Here is an 18,613-nt window from a genome sequence, read left to right as displayed (position 1 = left end):
TATTGTCATTTTCGCATGCAGCGAAACCACGACATTACTGCCTGTAGCGGACCTTAGCCGCGGGTTTCTGCTGTATGAAACCACTCAGGAGCAGGTGTCATCTTTAAAGGCCTGACATGGGACTTAAGTAACATATCAGGAAAGGGTTAAATCTGGCAAACCCTTAGACCATCTAATCTAAGTTTATACTACCTATTGGCTGAATTTGTGCCAGAATTTTGATGGCACACAATGTCGTATGCATGACCCTTTCCCACAAAGTCACACCTACTGCCTATTAGGCAACTCCACCTTGTTGAGCATGGAGGAAAAAGTGTGTAATAAATGTGGTGTGCTTGGAATGTAGCTAAATAATCTGCTCCATAGTACTTTTATATAGTTTATTATGAAGTATATTTATACATATTTGCAGCAAAAGGTGAACTAGGCATCACTGATGGCATAAGTTCCAGAGCACTTACTTTTAGTAGCTGCCAGTAGTGTCTGATGGTTTCTATATACAAGTATGCGGTCTTCAGTGTTTTCTTTGGTGCAGAAACGATATTTCTTTTACTTCTTATCTTGGTGAGTGGACAAAACAAGCAAAACTGAAAAAAAAATAACTACACAAAACAAAAATGAAGATGGCGGAAAAGGTTACAGGACAAAAAAGAGGGTGAAAAGGAAGACGAGCTTAAATATAGTTGTGTAGGAAAGAGAAGAAAATAATACTAGGATGAGGATAAGTAAAATAATAGGCTGGAACATCTGGGAAGGCAAATACAAAGACAGAAAGAGTTATTCCCTCACAGCGCTGCCAGCATGAAAAAGCAACAGACTGCACCTCAACCAAGAACACACAGACATTTCACAGGATGTTTTATAATCTGCAAGATAATTCCTTGAATAGTTTCCTGAGCAGAGCAGAGGAAATATAAAACAGGTCACATCATTATTTAAAGAAAGACTTCCAGAGCTTTAATATAAAGTACATAAAACATGGAAATGTAATTTTTTTGCTAGGTTGCTTGCTGTCCCTAAATTTACAAGATGAACTTGCCAGAGTACAGGCAAGACGTAAGGTGCTAGGGGGAAGAAAAGCTGCAGGCATTAGGCCTATAACTTCAAGCTCGGACAACTTGCCAAAGAAGGAAGCTAGAAACATTTTAATCTTTCAGCTCTAGACATAGCCTCTGGATTTTCTGTCTTTTCCGTCAGACAGGGAGCTGATGGGCTCCTTATCTCTGACATTATAGCTCAGTTCTTATCAGTATTTATGACCTCTTAGTAGTTTAGAGAAAGGTTTATTAGATGACCGGCATAACGTGAAAGTGAAAGTACCAGTCACACAGTTAGAAGAACAGCTAAAGGGGTTGTCTAACCTTGGCAAATGGCATTTATTATGTAGAAGAAGTTAATACAAGCCACTTTCTAATGTATTGTCATTATCTATATTGCTTTCTTTGCTGGCTGGATTCATTTTTCTATCACATTATACACTGTTCATTTCCATGGTTACGACCACCCTGCAATCCATCAGTGGTGGTTGTACCCATTGTTTGGGAAAGAGAAGCAATGAAAAACTGGCAAATTGGCCATTTTGACCCTTTTTTTCATTACGCCATTCGCCATATTGGAAAAATATTTTTGTATTTTAATAGTATGGGTGTTTTTGGTTGCGGTGATACCCATGATGTTTATATTTTTTGTTATTTATGCATTTATTTTTTTCTTCTATGGAAAGGGGGGTGATTTAAACTTTAATATATTTTAAAAATGTTAAATATTTGTTTATATAGTATTTTTTTTACTTTTTTGTTTATTTTACAGCTCGTATTTGAGCCTACAAAATCAAATTTTTTTTATTTATGAAAAATCATGGATTTTTTACATCCATTTATTGTTCAGAATTGCTCATTAATGTTGGCCTGCCACCTGCTGGCCAAAATAAGAATTGCAGCTTCAATACCCTTGGTCTCTTCAGCAAGACCTAGGGTATTGAAATCAATTACTGACATCTTCATTGGCTGCAGAGGAGCATCCAGGTTTTTCACCCTTTAGATGCCATGATCTCACTTGATCACGGCATCCAAAGGTTTTAATGAAACAGTGGACACCTGCCGGCCATGACACCCGCTGCACGCACAAGCGAGCACCATGTTTGCAGATCGCTCCAGCGACTTACATGTACAGCGCTGGTAGCAAAGGGGTCAATCTGCTCAGCTTCTCTTGCTCTATAACATGCTGCTTTCAGATTGCATTACATTTTGTGGTGATAGGTCCTCTCTAAGAAGTGAAGGGACATAAACATACAATTGTGCTCTGTGGTCTCCAGACATAGGACAAGAATTCTAAAGTTAATAAAGAAGCTCACACTTAAAAATTTTACAGCTAATCTTTTTACATAAACTACAAATTAACCTTGGGGGACATTTATTAAGCTATTAACACCACTATTGTGGCATCAAAAAGCTGCAGAATTATGGCGTATGCCATATTTGCACCATCATTTGTGACTCTTTGAGGTTTTCCCGAAGGGACAGAACTGAGCATGAGGAGTGTGGGAATTTGCACAGCCCTCTGGATTTACTATAACTTACGCCAGAAACTGGTTGGCATAGACTTGAGATTCTGGTGCACGGAGGGCAGAGGCGCATCTTAACCCTTTCATGACTGGGCCCAAAAAGGCCTGAATGTCCAGGCAACCTTTAGTGATTTTGTGCACGTGGTGGTTTAATGACCGTAGCTTTTTTATTTGTTTGACTACCAAAATATTTTTTTAGATTTTTTTTTACTTGACACTTAGGAATTTTTATTAGAATGTTTTTTTAGAGGATTTTTATTCTTTTTGTTAGGTTTAATTTGTAGGAAAACGACTAATTATTATTTCAAAAATATTTTTATTATAGCTTTTTATTTCTTAAATTTTAAGACTGACACGAAAATTAATTCTTGCAATAGGTTCCCTATTTTGTGACAATCGTTTTCATATATAACATGTATAGGTTTGAGAGAACAGGGCGACTTTGGTGACGGTTTCTGTTAGCGACTGCATTTTAAATTCTTCGATTTTTTTTGTTTTTTTTACTATTATTTTTTTCTCTCATATTTAAATTTCTTTTTGGCACACAATATGTCCCCCATGAGGTCATTAAAAGACCTTTGGAGGACATTGACTTTTTAATTTTTTTTTTACTTTTTTTTTCACTGTTTCTATTGCAACTGGGGCATCCACAGGAGCCCCAGTTACAGGGGAAAACACACAGTCAGGGCTGATCAGGGTCTAGTTAGACCATGCAGCTCTGCTCCCGCCCCTGCTCCAGACACCCCCAGCGGTCACGTGACTAACCGGGACTAACAGAGCTGCTTCCTGTTCCCTCCACCATGTGCTAGTTCAGAGCAGCAATAAACCGCTCCTGTCTTCTCCTCAGGGTCCCTGCTGTGTCTGTCATCTGGGACTCGACCTGCTCCTGCTAGATTGCAGGAGCAGGAGCTTTAATCCCAGCGCTGATTAGCGCTGGGATTAAAGCGCTGCCTGCACATGTATATATGTGCTATCTGCACGGGGCATGTGCAGATAGGACGTATATATACACAGTGGGCAGTCGGGAAGGGGTTAATACAGCGCACCAGAAAGTGTGTGTTCATAAGCCCTTAAGTACTATAATTCCCATCAAACATAAGGGGGGAGATTTATCAAACCTGGTGTTCCCATATGCCAGTCTTGATCCCCCTTTATGTTTGATTTGGTGGCAATGTGGGAATTGTAGTACTTAAGGGCTTATGAACACGACCATATTCTGCACCTACAGTTAGGTCCATATACATTTGGACACTGACACAAATTTTGTTTTTATTACCTGTTTACTAAAACATATTCAAGTTGTAGTTATATAACGGACATGGGCATAAAGTCCAGACTTTTAGCTTTCATTTGATGGTATCCAATGGATGAAGGGTTTAGGAGTTTCAGCTCCTTTACATGTGGCACCCTGTTTTTAAAGGGACCAAAAGTAATTGGACAATTGACTCAAAGGCTGTTTCATGGGCAGGTGTGGGCAATTCCTTTATTATTTCATTCTCAATTAAGCACATAAAAGCCCTAGAGTTGATTTGAGGTGTGGTGCTTGCATTTGGAATATTTTGCTGAAAAGTAAACATGCGGTCAAAGATGCTCTCAATGCAGGTGAAACAAGCCATCATTCATCTGCGAAAACAAAAAAAAATTGCTACACTATTAGAAGTGGCAAAGTCTACAGTTTGGTACATCCTGAGAAAGAAAGCACTGGTGACCTCAACAATGCAAAAAGACCTGGACGCCTACGGAAGACAACAGTGGTAGATGATGGCAGAATAATTACCATGGTGAAGAGAAACCTCTTCACAAAAGCCAACCAAGTGAACAACACTCTTCAGGATATAGGCGTATCAATATCCAAATCTACCATAAAGAGAAGACTGCATTAAAGTAAATACAGAGGGTTCACTGCACAGTGCAAGCCACTCATAGGCCTCAAGAATAAGAAGGCTAGATTGGACTAAAAAACATCTTAAAAAACCAGCACACTTCTGGAAGAACATTCTTTGGACAGATGAAACCAAGATCAACCTCTACAAGAATGATGGAAAGAAAAAAGTATGGTGAAGGCATGGTACAGCTCATGATCCAAAGCATACCACATCATCTGTAAAACATGGCAGAGGCAGTGTGATGGCTTGGGCATGCATGGCTGGCAGTGGCACTGGGTCCCTAGTGTTTATTGATGATGTGACACAGGACAGAAGCAGCCGGCTGAATTCTGGGGTTTTCAGAGACATACTGTGTGCTTAAATCCAGCCAAACTGTTTGGTCAGCGTTTCATAATACAGATGGACAATGACCCAAAACATAATGACAAAGCAACCCAGGAGTTTATTAAAGCAAAGAAGTGGAATATTCTTGAATGGCCAAGTCAGTCCCCTGATCTGAACCCAATAGAGCATTTCACGTGTTAAAGACTTTACTTCAAACAGAAAGGCCCACAAACAAACAGCAACTGAAAACCGCTGCAGGAAAGACCTGGCAGAGCATTAAAAAGGAGGAAACACAGCGTCTGGTGATGTCCATCAGTTCAAGACTTTAGGCAGTCATTGCCAACAAAGGGTTTTCAACCAAGTATTAGAAATTATCATTTTATTTACAATTATTTAATTTGTCCAATTACTTTTGAGCCCCTGAAATGAAGGGATTGGGTTTAAAAAATGCCTTAGTTCCTCACATTTTTATGCAATCATTTTGTTCAACCCACTGAATTAAAGCTGAAAGTCTGAACTTCAACTGCATCTGAATTATTTTGTTCAAAATCCATTGTGGTAATGTACGGAACAAAAATTAGAAAAATGTAGTCTCTGTCCAAATATATATATGGACCTAACTGTACATCCAACCTACATTTTATGCAGACACCACACAGACCTATTTATTGCTACGAGTCCGCAAAAAAAATTATAATACGGAACGCAAATGGATGTCATCCATGTGTTATCTGTGTAACATGTCTGTCCCACAAATTATAGAAAATCCTATTCTTGTCCATAATGCAGATGAGAATAGTCTTTTCTAGTGCTAGCAGTGAGAAAAATGCAAACGTAACGTTAGTCATAGGTTTGTTAGCTCTGAAACTACAATTATTTGTCATGGCATTTAATATGCAATGCTATATGAAAAATACAATGCTAGGACCTAAGTCTGCATCATTGTGTTGATATGTTGAGTCAAATTTTTCTATATAAATATATGCATATTTATAAGTATACAGTGACAGTTGTATTTTAATAAATTTGCCGTCTTACACACATGCTGCATTAGAATTAGGGATGAGCGAATCGACTTCGTATGAAACATCCAAAGTCGATTTGCATAAAACTTAGTTAGAATACTGTACGGAGCGGGAGCTCCATACAGTATTAGAATGTATTGGGTGGATAAGCCGAAGTTATTACGTTGCAAAGTCTAGTGAGACTAATTTCTACTGTAAAAAAAACCTTTTACCGAACTCGGTTTTGGTTCCAAGTGGTACCTTGGAACCGAACCCAAGTTCAGTATCAGGTTTTTTACAGTAGAAATACATTTTTGAAGTTATTACCCAAAGTCTCGCGAGACTTTGCGAAGTAATAATTTAGGCTCATCGGAGCCAATACATTCTAATAATGTACAGCGTGATCGCGCCGTACAGTATTCTAACAAACTTCTATGCGAATCGACTTCGGATGTTTCATCCGAAGTCGATCCGCTCATTCCTAATTAGAATATACAATGTGTGCCTATAATATGTTATCATCAAACCATACCTGGCTAACTGAAAGAGGATCATCAGCGTTCCTGTCTTCCGAAGACTTTGGAACCTCAAGTCGATCAATAAAGGTTTGAAGTTCTTTTCTAAAAGCCTTCATCTGTGCATTGATACGGTAGAGTAGCTCATGTTCCCTTATCCTGCTTCCATCATCCTCCTCATCCATGAGTCCAAACAGATCACCATTGGCCACATAAATCCTGGCTTCAGTGATGATCGTGCTTGTATCTGATATAAGACGATCAATTGTCTTCCCCAATCGTTCAGCTTCAGATCGAATATCTTTCATTTGTTGTCTCTCAGCAAAGTTCTTTTGCCAGACACTAGTGGAAGGATAGAATGATCTAGTAGGAGTAAGGCAGCGAATATTGCGAACCTCTTCTGAGTCACTTTCCCCACCAATGGGACCTTCTCTCTTTCTATGGGGAGGCCGGGAATCATCATCGCTTTCCTTTTTTCCTGCATCACTTTCCGCATCACTGTCTCTGGGACTTCCTCGGATTCCTAAGTGAGAGGCCAGGTCATAGCGTTGCATGTTAGACATAAGAACTCTGTTCTCATATTGGAGCTGCATAACTTTCCCACTCAACTCATTGATCTGCAAACGTGCAGTTTTCAGCTCTTCTTGCAATGCTTCAGTCTTGACATTGTCAGCATGTGTACCTGATTTAAATTTATATTTGTTCATTTCTGCTGTTATACGTTTGTTCTGTTCTTCTAAGTCAGAGAGGTTTCGTCGTAAGAGTTCAGCTTCATCTTCCACCAACTGCAAATGTTGCCTCAACTCTGAGACAGATTCACTCTGCTCTCTTGGGACTGAGTTTGAAGCTCCAGAGTATTCATCACCTCTTAAGTCATCCAGCTCAGCTTTCAAACCTCGGTTTTCTACTTCCAACTCTACTATCTTTCTTCCAAGTATGTTAGCTTCTTCTTCAACCAGACGAAGCCGGAGTTTCAGTTCAGCTTCTCTCGTTGTGGGTGGACCACTAGCCTCTCCTTTTGGTAATGGACTATCAAGGTCACCATAGAAGGACCTGTATTTCTGAAGTTCATGATCAAGTCTGTCTTTATCTTTGTCAATCTTAGCCATTTTCTTTCTCATCAGCATTGCTTCTTCTTTCACAAATTGTAATTGACACTTTAAATCTTCATTGTCCTCCTTATCACAAAAAGAAACAAAAAAATTACACTGGTGAACAAAGCTCAATTTATTTTCTATATAGACAGTCTACAGCTGCATCTACTAATAAAATGGTGCTCAACGGTGACCCACACTTTATCGCATACATTACATTATAGCATATGTCTACACGTATCTACAAAATTCCAAATAAATATATATTCCAAATAAGGTTGACGGTGCTGTGTAGTTTATGGGAGCAGTACTGTAGTAAGGAGCTCCCTCCACTACAAGGTTGATGGTGTTATGTAGTTTATGGGAGCAGTGATATAGTAAGGAGCTCCCTCCACTACAAGATAGACGGTGCTGTGTAGTTTATGGGAGCAGTTCTGTAGTAAGGAGCTCCCTCCACTACAAGGTTGATGGTGTTGTGTAGTTTATGGGAGCAGTGCTGTAGTAAGGAGCTCCCTCCACTACAAGGTTGATGGTGTTGTGTAGTTTATGGGAGCAGTGCTGTAGTAAGGAGTTCCCTCCACTACAAGGTTGATGGTGTTGTGTAGTTTATGGGAGCAGTGCTGTAGTAAGGAGCTCCCTCCACTACAAGGTTGATGGTGTTGTGTAGTTTATGGGAGCAGTGCTGTAGTAAGGAGCTCCCTCCACTACAAGGTAGACGGTGCTGTGTAGTTTATGGGAGCAGTTCTGTAGTAAGGAGCTCCCTCCACTACAAGGTTGACGGTGTTGTGTAATTTATGGGAACAATGCTGTAGTAAGGAGCTCCCTCAACTACAAGGTTGACAGTGCTGTGTAGTTTATAGGAGCAGTGCTGTAGTAAGGAGCTCTCTCCACTACATGGTTGAGCAGTGCTGTAGTAAGGAGCTCCCTCCACTACAAGGTTGATGGTGTTGTGTGGTTTATGGGAGCAGTGCTGTAGTAAGGAGCATCCTCCACTACAAGGTTGAGCAGTGCTGTAGTAAGGAGCTCCCTCCACTACAAGGTTGATGGTGTTGTGTAGTTTATGGGAGCAGTGCTGTAGTAAGGAGCTCCCTCCACTACAAGGTTGATAGTGTTGTGTAGTTTATGGGAGCAGTGCTGTAGTAAGGAGCTCCCTCCACTACAAGGTTGATGGTGTTGTGTAGTTTATGGGAGCAGTGCTGTAGTAAGGAGCTCCCTCCACTACAAGGTTGACGGTGCTGTGTAGTTTATGGGAGCAGAGCTGTAGTAAGGAGCTCCCTCCACTACAAGGTTGATGGTGTTGTGTAGTTTATGGGAGCAGTGCTGTAGTAAGGAGCTCCCTCCACTACAAGGTTGATGGTGTTGTGTAGTTTATGGGAGCAGTGCTGTAGTAAGGAGCTCCCTCCACTACAAGGTTGATGGTGTTGTGTAGTTTATGGGAGCAGTGCTGTAGTAAGGAGCTCTCTCCACTACAAGGTTGATGGTGTTGTGTAGTTTATGGGAGCAGTGCTGTAGTAAGGAGCTCCCTCCACTACAAGGTAGACGGTGCTGTGTAGTTTAAAGGAGCAGTGCTGTAGTAAGGAGCTCCCTCCACTACAAGGTTGATGGTGTTGTGTAGTTTAAAGGAGCAGTGCTGTAGTAAGGAGCTCCCTCCACTACAAGGTTGATGGTGTTGTGTAGTTTATGGGAGCAGTGCTGTAGTAAGGAGCTCCCTCCACTACAAGGTTGACGGTGTTGTGTAGTTTATGGGAGTAGTGCTGTAGTAAGGAACTCCCTCCACTACAAGGTTGATGGTGTTGTGTAGTTTATGGGAGTAGTGCTGTAGTAAGGAACTCCCTCCACTACAAGGTTGATGGTGTTGTGTAGTTTATGGGAGTAGTGCTGTAGTAAGGAGCTCCCTCCACTACAAGGTTGATGGTGTTGTGTAGTTTATGGGAGCAGTGCTGTAGTAAGGAGCTCCCTCCACTACAAGGTTGATGGTGTTGTGTAGTTTATGGGAGCAGTGCTGTAGTAAGGAGCTCCCTCCACTACAAGGTTGACGGTGTTGTGTAGTTTATGGGAGTAGTGCTGTAGTAAGGAACTCCCTCCACTACAAGGTTGATGGTGTTGTGTAGTTTATGGGAGTAGTGCTGTAGTAAGGAACTCCCTCCACTACAAGGTTGATGGTGTTGTGTAGTTTATGGGAGTAGTGCTGTAGTAAGGAACTCCCTCCACTACAAGGTTGATGGTGTTGTGTAGTTTATGGGAGTAGTGCTGTAGTAAGGAACTCCCTCCACTACAAGGTTGATGGTGTTGTGTAGTTTATGGGAGCAGTGCTGTAGTAAGGAGCTCCCTCCACTACACGGTTGATGGTGTTGTGTAGTTTATGGGAGCAGTGCTGTAGAAAGGAGCTCCCTCCACTACAAGGTTGATGGTGTTGTGTAGTTTATGGGAGCAGTGCTGTAGTAAGGAGCTCCCTCCACTACAAGGTTGATGGTGTTGTGTAGTTTATGGGAGCAGTGCTGTAGTAAGGAGCTCCCTCCACTACAAGGTTGATGGTGTTGTGTAGTGTATGGGAGCAATGCTGTAGTAAGGAGCTCCCTCCACTACAAGGTTGACGGTGCTGTGTAGTTTATGGGAGCAATGCTGTAGTAAGGAGCTCCCTCCACTACAAGGTTGATGGTGCTGTTTAGTTCCAACGTCGACTTCCATTGACAGAACTACACCCAAATAGCAAATCGCAGGGGGTGTAGGATCCATGATGATCTGCTAGTGATGGCCTGTACTGAGAATAAGCAGTAACTTAGTAAAGGTTGTACAACCTCTTTAAGACACTAATGATGTATCATTCTCATTAATCCATCTCTGTTCATATGAATTATTAGGAATGGCCACTATTAATGTAAGAGTTAGATAGAGAGTTGGCTAAGTAAGAACAAATCAGCCTAGCTCGACCATTTATGGTTGCTTTATTGGAAACGTGTGGCTGCACAAAACATTACTCAGTAATATGAAAGGACTGGTGGGAGTTTCCCTGTCTTCCTTCCATCTTGCACCTAGTTCTTGTCAATGTACATTATTAGCAGGTTAGCAAAGATGGAAGGGACTTACTGCAGGATCAAACTACTCTAGATTTGTTTGTAGGCTTTACATATCTTCACATTGGCACAGGAATTATGATATATAATCTGTATGTGTTATCATGTATGCTGTGACATGCAATGAACAGATATTTATGTAAAATGTGGTATGTTATTATGTAAATCTCAAGAGAAAAGACACACCAAACATGTTAGAATTTGCCTGAACAGTAAATATTTGCATTCTTCTGCATTTACTAGACATTTTTTGCACATAACCATATCCCACCATGGGTAATGAGATCATATTTTACTTTAATTCTTTGATAACAGTCATAGAAGTAACCAAGAAATGCGGGAAAGAACTGATAATTCCACACTGACTGAACCCTATTGGAAGACAGATGCCAGATCACTAACACCACGCAACAAATAAAAAACTTTTCGTCTGCTACTGGGCATAAACCATTTGTCCTATACTAAATCGAGTGTGTGGATTACAAATTCGAAGTCAGAATTGTTGTAACACGTCACAAAATTTTGCTATGTATAAGTATGCCTAAATTAATTAAGCACTTGGAAAGCATTGAATAATTTTGAACAGAACGAGTTTTAGTTCAACAATTACCTGATCTACATCAAAGTTTGCGTAGTAAGGCTACTTTCACACTCGAGTTTGATGCGGATCCGTCATGGATCTGCACAGATGGATCCGTTCAAATAATACAAACGTCTGCATCTGTTCAGAACAGATCCATTTGTATTATCTTTAACATAGCCAAGACGGATCCGTCTTGAACACCATTGAAAGTCAATGGAGGACGGATCCGTTTTCTATTGTGCCAGATTGTGTCATAGAAAACGGATCCGTCCCCATTGACTTACATTGTGTGTCAGAACGGATCCGTATGTCTCAGCTTCATCAGACGGACACCAAAACGCTGCAAGCAGCATTTTGGTGTCCGCCTCCAAAGCGGAATGGAGACGGAACGGAGGCAAACTGATGCATTCTGAGCGGATCCTTTTCCATTCAGAATGCATTAGGGCAAAACCAACCCGGTTTGGATCGCTTGTGAGAGCCCTGAACGGATCTCGCAAACGGAAAGCCAAAACACTAGTGTGAAAGTAGACTAAACAGTGTATGAAAATGTAATGGTAAAACGTCTCGTTTTTCAGTTTAAAAGTCTTACTTGAGCAAGGCCCAGTAGTGTTAAAAGTGCTTCAGACATCTGCTTTTGCGTTTATGAACGGTCATATTTTCCCATTGCAAAAACCAGCAGTAGTCCCCCATCATGTTGGGATTCCAGCGGCCTTGATACCGGTTCTCCATTGTAGAAATATCTTTTTGGAGCTGCTCTCCATGATTGTCACTTAAGTGTCCCAAATTGGGTGGGAAAAAGTCAAGATGGGAATGTAAGAAATGCACTTTCCATGACATTCGGCAGCCAAGTTGATCATATGCTATAAGCATGTTGTCTACTAATTCAGCATAGTTTGCAGCTCGTCTGTTCCCAAGGAAGTTCTGCACTACTAGCACAAATGCATCCCAAGCTGCAATACGCACTCGCTTTGTCAGATTCTTGCACTGATCATAAGTAGTGTATTTGCCACATATGTAGCAGGAAGTGTCTGGATCATTAACACATTTGCCTTTATCCATTGTAAGAAGGAACAAGGAGCCGTCATTGACGGAAGATACGTGTCACCGAGGTTCCTGGCCTCGGTGAGGTAAGAACCGGATTTTTTTCCTGAAGTGTCAGTTCTGTAGTGCAGTCTGACACTTCAGCTGTCAGAATGGCTGTAAAGCCAATCCGGGCCGGTTCTTATTGGGAGCAGCCAAAGAGCAGGGTGGGTGGCTGTTCCCCACGGTTCCAGGCCGGGTTTTGGCTGGAATATAAAAACCCAGCCAGCATGTTCAGGTGGTGTGGATTATCCTCCATCTGCTAGTGGAGTGCTGGCAGTCTGGGTGTTGGAGCTTGAGGGTTTGGGCCTTGACTAAGCCTGCTACATTGTTTATGGACAGAAGCACATGGACTACTGCTTCCTTCAAGGACTTATGTGCTGCAGTCTGGTGTGAACTAACACCAGACTCAAGGTGACTGTTTTTCTTGAAATTATTATTTTGTCACTTTACGTCTGTGTGAATAAAACAGTGCACTATTTAAGTTAAAGACGTTGTCATTGCCTCTGTACTGCCTCCGCAAGCCTGTCTACCAGAGCAAATCCCCACACCATCTTAAGTTTTAAAACTGATAGCACTATAACAGATCACTTTATCAAAATCTGTCCATGTTGCCTTATATATTACTGCTGACATCAGTCTGGACATGTCCATTGGAATATCTCCAATATAATGCATCAATATTATAACTGAATAGGCTTTGCATGTATAACTTAACATCTAGACGTGTCAGGCAAATTCCGAGTTTATATTTGGAATCAGCGCGCACATTTTAGTATAAATCACATGTTTTTCTCTCAGTAGCAAAATCATTGTTGCACGGTGTTATAGATAAAACTGGTGCTTAGTAAAGTCCTTTAAAGGAAAACTTCCCACAGTACAAAGAAAGATTATCAACAGAGTAAATCGATCCTAAATTAATCAAATTAATTTAGAATTCCCCCCCAAAATTCTGATTCTAGCGAATCTGAAACCTGTGTGATTTATTTCGGACAAATTTCTCAAAATGGCGGCCCGATTTAACAGGTCTCAGAAGACGAGAAAAAGCCATCTGCCACAAAAAAATCTTTTTGGGATTGTTAATAAACAGGCTATTTGTTACAACCAGCTACCATATGTAGCCATATATGTTACTAATGATATCTTGGTGTTAAACAGCTTGAAAGGGGTTGGATACAGCCCTAGGAGACCCCAGACTGTTATACATGATCTTTTGGGGAAATTGGGGCACTTTCAATCTAGGTCAAATTTATTCAGAACTAAAAGAAATCTGACTGATTTGTGCAAATCGGACCTGAAATTTATTTCAAGAAATTCGCCCATCTCTAATTATAAAACTTGGGATTATGCAGTTTGCAAAAAAAAAAGACAGTTTAAGGCCTCTTTCACACGGGCATGTGCGCCCCGTTGCCGTATTGCGGACCGCATTTGCAGATCCGCAATACACGGGCGCCGTTCCGTGGGTCCACATCCGTGATGCGAAATGCCCATTCACTTCAATGGATCCGCAAATCCGGAGATGCGGAATGGTGCAGAACGGAACCACAGAATGGAACCCTACGGAAGCACTACAGAGTGCTTCCGTGGGGTTTCGTCCCGTACTTCCATTCCGCAAAAAGATAGAACATGTCCTGTCTTTTTGCGGAACAGCCGGATCGCGGACCCATTCAAGTGAATGGGTCCGCAATCTGCTGCGGCTGCCCCATGGACTGTGCTCGTGCATTGCGGCCTGGATTTTGCGGGCTGCAGCACGACCACGGGGCGCACACAGCCGTGTGAAAGAGGCCTAAGGATGGATTTTAGTAGCGCTTTTTTTTATTATTATTATTATTTCTTGCACTTGCAGTTTTTGTTGCAAAAAATCCAACTCCAGATTAATGTCTATGGTATGTATGGAAGGCAGAACACACATGCATGTTTGGGCTACTGGCATTTTTGCATTTTTTTATGCAGCATGTTGAAGCATATTCATTTTGGGGGGCCTTTCAGCCAGATCTTACCATATCACTGGGCTTAGGGAGGGAAACATACTTACCTGAACCTCTCCGCTGGGTTAGTGACGTGTCCCTCACACACACGGGGAACAAATCACCGATGTGGCCAGTCCGTGTGGATGTTGACATGTGGAGACTAGGGCAAGGCAGCAGGGGACTACAGATGCTGGAAACCCAGTGTCGGGGAGCAGGTAAGGTACGCTTCACTCTGCAGGCCTGGCAGCATGGGAGGGTCTGGCAGAAAGGCTCCCCAAATGAGAATAACCCCATTAAAGCATTGCAGCCTCCATAGTCTTGAGAGAAATAAGTTTGCTCAATATGAAATTCATCCACCAGCAAAAAGTCGGGGAAGTGAGTTTTCAAAGTTTTACTTATTACTGGATATAAAGGGTAATAGACCAGCAACCGATTCAGCATATTTTTTTTTTTTTTTATTAATGTGCTTTTTATACCACTGCAGTAATTATTTATTAGGCAATTGTTCATGAAAAAATCCCTAAATATCCCTCATACTTAAGTCACTATTTTTTACAAGAAGGAACAATCTGGTTAATGGAGCAGAGCACTGTCAGAAAATCTAATGGACTTTAGCTAATGAGAGCACTAAAAATGGAGATATCAGATTGCTGTCATGATGGCTGTATGAATATTGTGATAATCACACCTGTTTCTGCACCATATACATCACAAGTATTCTGCTAATGTCACCTGCAGCATATCCAGTAATAAAGGGAGTGTAAAAAAGAGAACTGCTATTTACATGATGAATTTACCATACCATCAGTAACATAAAGGGATTATATAATGAGAGGTGTAACAACTCACAATAGCTGTGTAGGTCTACACATTTCCTGCCGAATACTACACATGGCTCATATACCAGATTACAAGAAACACTTATCAAACACAACTGCAACATGAAGCGTAGATAACCCACAAAGAATCTGTAAGTTGCGTAAAGGTTTTCGAGAATATGACCAAACCTGAAAAATACCATTTCTTCATTTAGGAATTTTAATCTGGTGAAGCTTTTTATCATCACAGAATTGCAAACTGGAATCACACACAATACCCCGACCAAAATGTTACATACCTTTGAATGTAAATGTTAACGTGAGGGGATACCTAAACTTTTAGTCTGGGCAATCTGCATAATTTAGTGTATGATTATGATTACTAAAGAATACACACAAATCAGTGCCGATAAATAGCTTCTTTCAACCAATATTCCTAAATTTACAAATAGGTCCTTGCAGTAGGATCACATTTTCCAAAATTGGTACACAGCCTATAACAACCAATTTTGAACTGCGCTTTCATGTTTAACCACCACCAGAAAACCTGGAATGTGAAGATCGATATCTCAAAAAGACAAACGAGATGAGTAATTATTTGCAGTGATTAATTATCTTGTTTACTAATTCTATTTTGTAAGAAAACAACTAAAGCAACAGATGAAGGTCCCTATTACACCAATATGATTTACAAAGTCCCTTTTAGAGACCCTCGGGATATCAATATATATTCCTATTCCAATGGTCAAAAAGACCTAGAATCCCTTTGGGGGTCTCTAACTAATTGTTAAAATTAATATTTTTAATGGTATGTATTAAAAGAAGGTTATACTTCACACACAAAAGAAGAGGGAATGTTAAAATTATCAGTGTCTGATGACAAGTGAGCTGAACCCTCTTATGGTGACTACCACGGTCACTAATTAAATGTATCGGTTACCACGGACAGCATAGGGGTAAGTATCATTAGGAGTTGTGTTTATGCTTCACATATATGTCACACGTGTATCCGGGTGAACAGTACGGGTCTCATCCACCCGTCTGTCACAGCCATTCACAGACATTCAGTTGATATTTTGTGGCGATCTACAGACAGAGGTATGCCACTTGCTAAATGCGTGCCCCACTGTCAGGGCCTGTAATCTCTATTCCCTGCCAGGGATGAACGTGCTGCAACAATGTTGCCGCGTCTCGCCACTCGCTGCAATTAAGTTGGTCCTCAGCTGTACCTTCGCTGTGGACCTACCTATATTGCTATTGATAGAGGTCTGTGCAGTGGCCTGCTCCCTCAGTCTTCTGCTCCCTCAGTCTTCAACACTTGCTGTCCCTCGTCCTAACTATAGTCCGATCCTCACTGTCATACAACTGTCTAAAAACTTGATCGTGCTATACCACCCCTCCCGACATGTTTCGCCGCGTCAAGTGGCTTCGTCAGGGGATGTGGGGTATATATGTGCGCGCGCCGCAAATGACCCTCCTATATACCATTTACTGTCCCGCCCACCTGTCAGTCGCGGTCACTCACAATGCGATGCCGCCAATCAGGAGTCCCAGGGTAGCAGGAGACGTCTGCAGACGCGTATCCTGTGCGCTCCCACGTCACTTGGACTCGCCAGTAAACACCCGATAATTCTCCTATTCTATTGGTTCGTCCGATCTGTCTGCAAGCTTGTCGTCATCGTAAGTATACGCCCCTCTGCCTCCGAGAGTCCTGGACCATAGTGCTGTTCATTAACCCGTTCAGGGACCTCCCAGAGTTATTTTCTTCAGTCCCCAAAATTTCAGGACCTCCACATTTCCCCCATGGGCATATGTGATATGTCTGTAGAGCGATGTATCCTTGCCTGTATTGATGGCACTGATATGGCCAGATATTCTTCGTCTCAGCTCCTGTGTGGTTTTACCCACATACAGCTTCGGACAATTACAGGAGGCAATATACACAATACCACTACTACGGCAGTTAAAAAACTCTCTTATTGTGTACTCACGTCCATCCATGGGGTTATTGAATTTTTTAACTCTGGGGAGGTACTTACAGAAAATGCAGTTTCCACAGGGGAAGGAACCAATGATAGTAGATTTTAACCAATTTGGGTTTTTCGTCATGTTTTCAGGAAGAAAACTGTGGACAAGCTTGTCCCTTAAGTTTGGTCCCCTCCTGTATGTGACGCTGGGATATGGCGGTAGTACAGTCCTTAATTCATCATCGCTGGTAAGTAGCCTCCAGTGTTTTTTAAGAATGTTCATGACTTGTTGATTACCACAATCATAGGTCCCAATGCATCTAATCCTGTGCTCCTGTTTTTTCTGATTTTTCCTTTGGTCCTGCGAAATTAAGTCCTCCCTATTTGTACTTTTGGCACGATTGAAGGCCCTTTTCAGACACTTTCTGGGGTACCCTCTGCTTCTAAAGCGATTATAGAGCTCACCAGCCTCTTTTAAAAATGTCTCCTCTGTAGTACAATTCCTCCTAGCTCTCAAATACTGCCCCACTGGTATACCTTTTCTCAATGCCACTGGATGCCAACTGGTCCAGTGCAGGAGGCTGTTTGTAGAGGTGGGTTTTCTATAAATTTCCGTAAGGATCTGTCCATCTTCATCCTTCTGGATCAAACTAACTTCCACGAGCACAATGAGTTTATTTTGAATCTATTAAGATTTATTTTGACTCACAATTATTTTCTCTGTAACGGTACCTTTTATCAACAGATGAAGGGTACCGCGATGGGGACTCCCTGCGCACCGACTTTTGCTAATTTGTTTTTGGGGTGGTGGGAAGACACTATTGTTTTCATTGACACTATGGCATAATTCACTAGTCACATTTTATTTTGGGGTAGATTTATTGATGATGTTCTGTTATTTTGGGAGGGGGAGGAACGCGAATTTGTCACCTTCGTTGACCAGTTGAACCACAATGAAATATGTATGCACTTTACCTGTGAAATTCATCCCAAACAAATATGCTTTCTGGATCTTTTGATCCAGAAGGATGAAGATGGACAGATCCTTACGGAAATTTATAGAAAACCCACCTCTACAAACAGCCTCCTGCACTGGACCAGTTGGCATCCAGTGGCATTGAGAAAAGGTATACCAGTGGGGCAGTATTTGAGAGCTAGGAGGAATTGTACTACAGAGGAGACATTTTTAAAAGAGGCTGGTGAGCTCTATAATCGCTTTAGAAGCAGAGGGTACCCCAGAAAGTGTCTGAAAAGGGCCTTCAATCGTGCCAAAAGTACAAATAGGGAGGACTTAATTTCGCAGGACCAAAGGAAAAATCAGAAAAAACAGGAGCACAGGATTAGATGCATTGGGACCTATGATTGTGGTAATCAACAAGTCATGAACATTCTTAAAAAACACTGGAGGCTACTTACCAGCGATGATGAATTAAGGACTGTACTACCGCCATATCCCAGCGTCACATACAGGAGGGGACCAAACTTAAGGGACAAGCTTGTCCACAGTTTTCTTCCTGAAAACATGACGAAAAACCCAAATTGGTTAAAATCTACTATCATTGGTTCCTTCCCCTGTGGAAACTGCATTTTCTGTAAGTACCTCCCCAGAGTTAAAAAATGCAATAACCCCATGGATGGACGTGAGTACACAATAAGAGTTTTTTAACTGCCGTAGTAGTGGTATTGTGTATATTGCCTCCTGTAATTGTCCGAAGCTGTATGTGGGTAAAACCAC

General features: G+C 41.5%; 1 protein-coding gene across 1 annotated transcript in view; it reads right to left on the bottom strand.

The window, feature by feature from the left end:
* Positions 1-18,613, bottom strand: part of SOGA3 (SOGA family member 3) — a 69,189-nt gene that overhangs the window by 27,492 nt on the left and 23,084 nt on the right. The window contains exons 5-6 of the mRNA XM_044290467.1: positions 6,310-7,470; positions 462-747 (exon numbers count right to left, since the gene is read on the bottom strand). Of these exons, the coding sequence (XP_044146402.1) occupies positions 637-747; positions 6,310-7,470 (1,272 nt within the window). The 3' untranslated portion in view covers positions 462-636. The remainder of the gene's footprint in view (positions 1-461; positions 748-6,309; positions 7,471-18,613) is intronic.

Source organism: Bufo gargarizans, chromosome 4, assembly GCF_014858855.1.
Source record: "Bufo gargarizans isolate SCDJY-AF-19 chromosome 4, ASM1485885v1, whole genome shotgun sequence".
In the NCBI taxonomy this organism is placed as follows: domain Eukaryota; kingdom Metazoa; phylum Chordata; class Amphibia; order Anura; family Bufonidae; genus Bufo; species Bufo gargarizans.
This window is presented reverse-complemented; position numbering and strand designations above follow the sequence as displayed.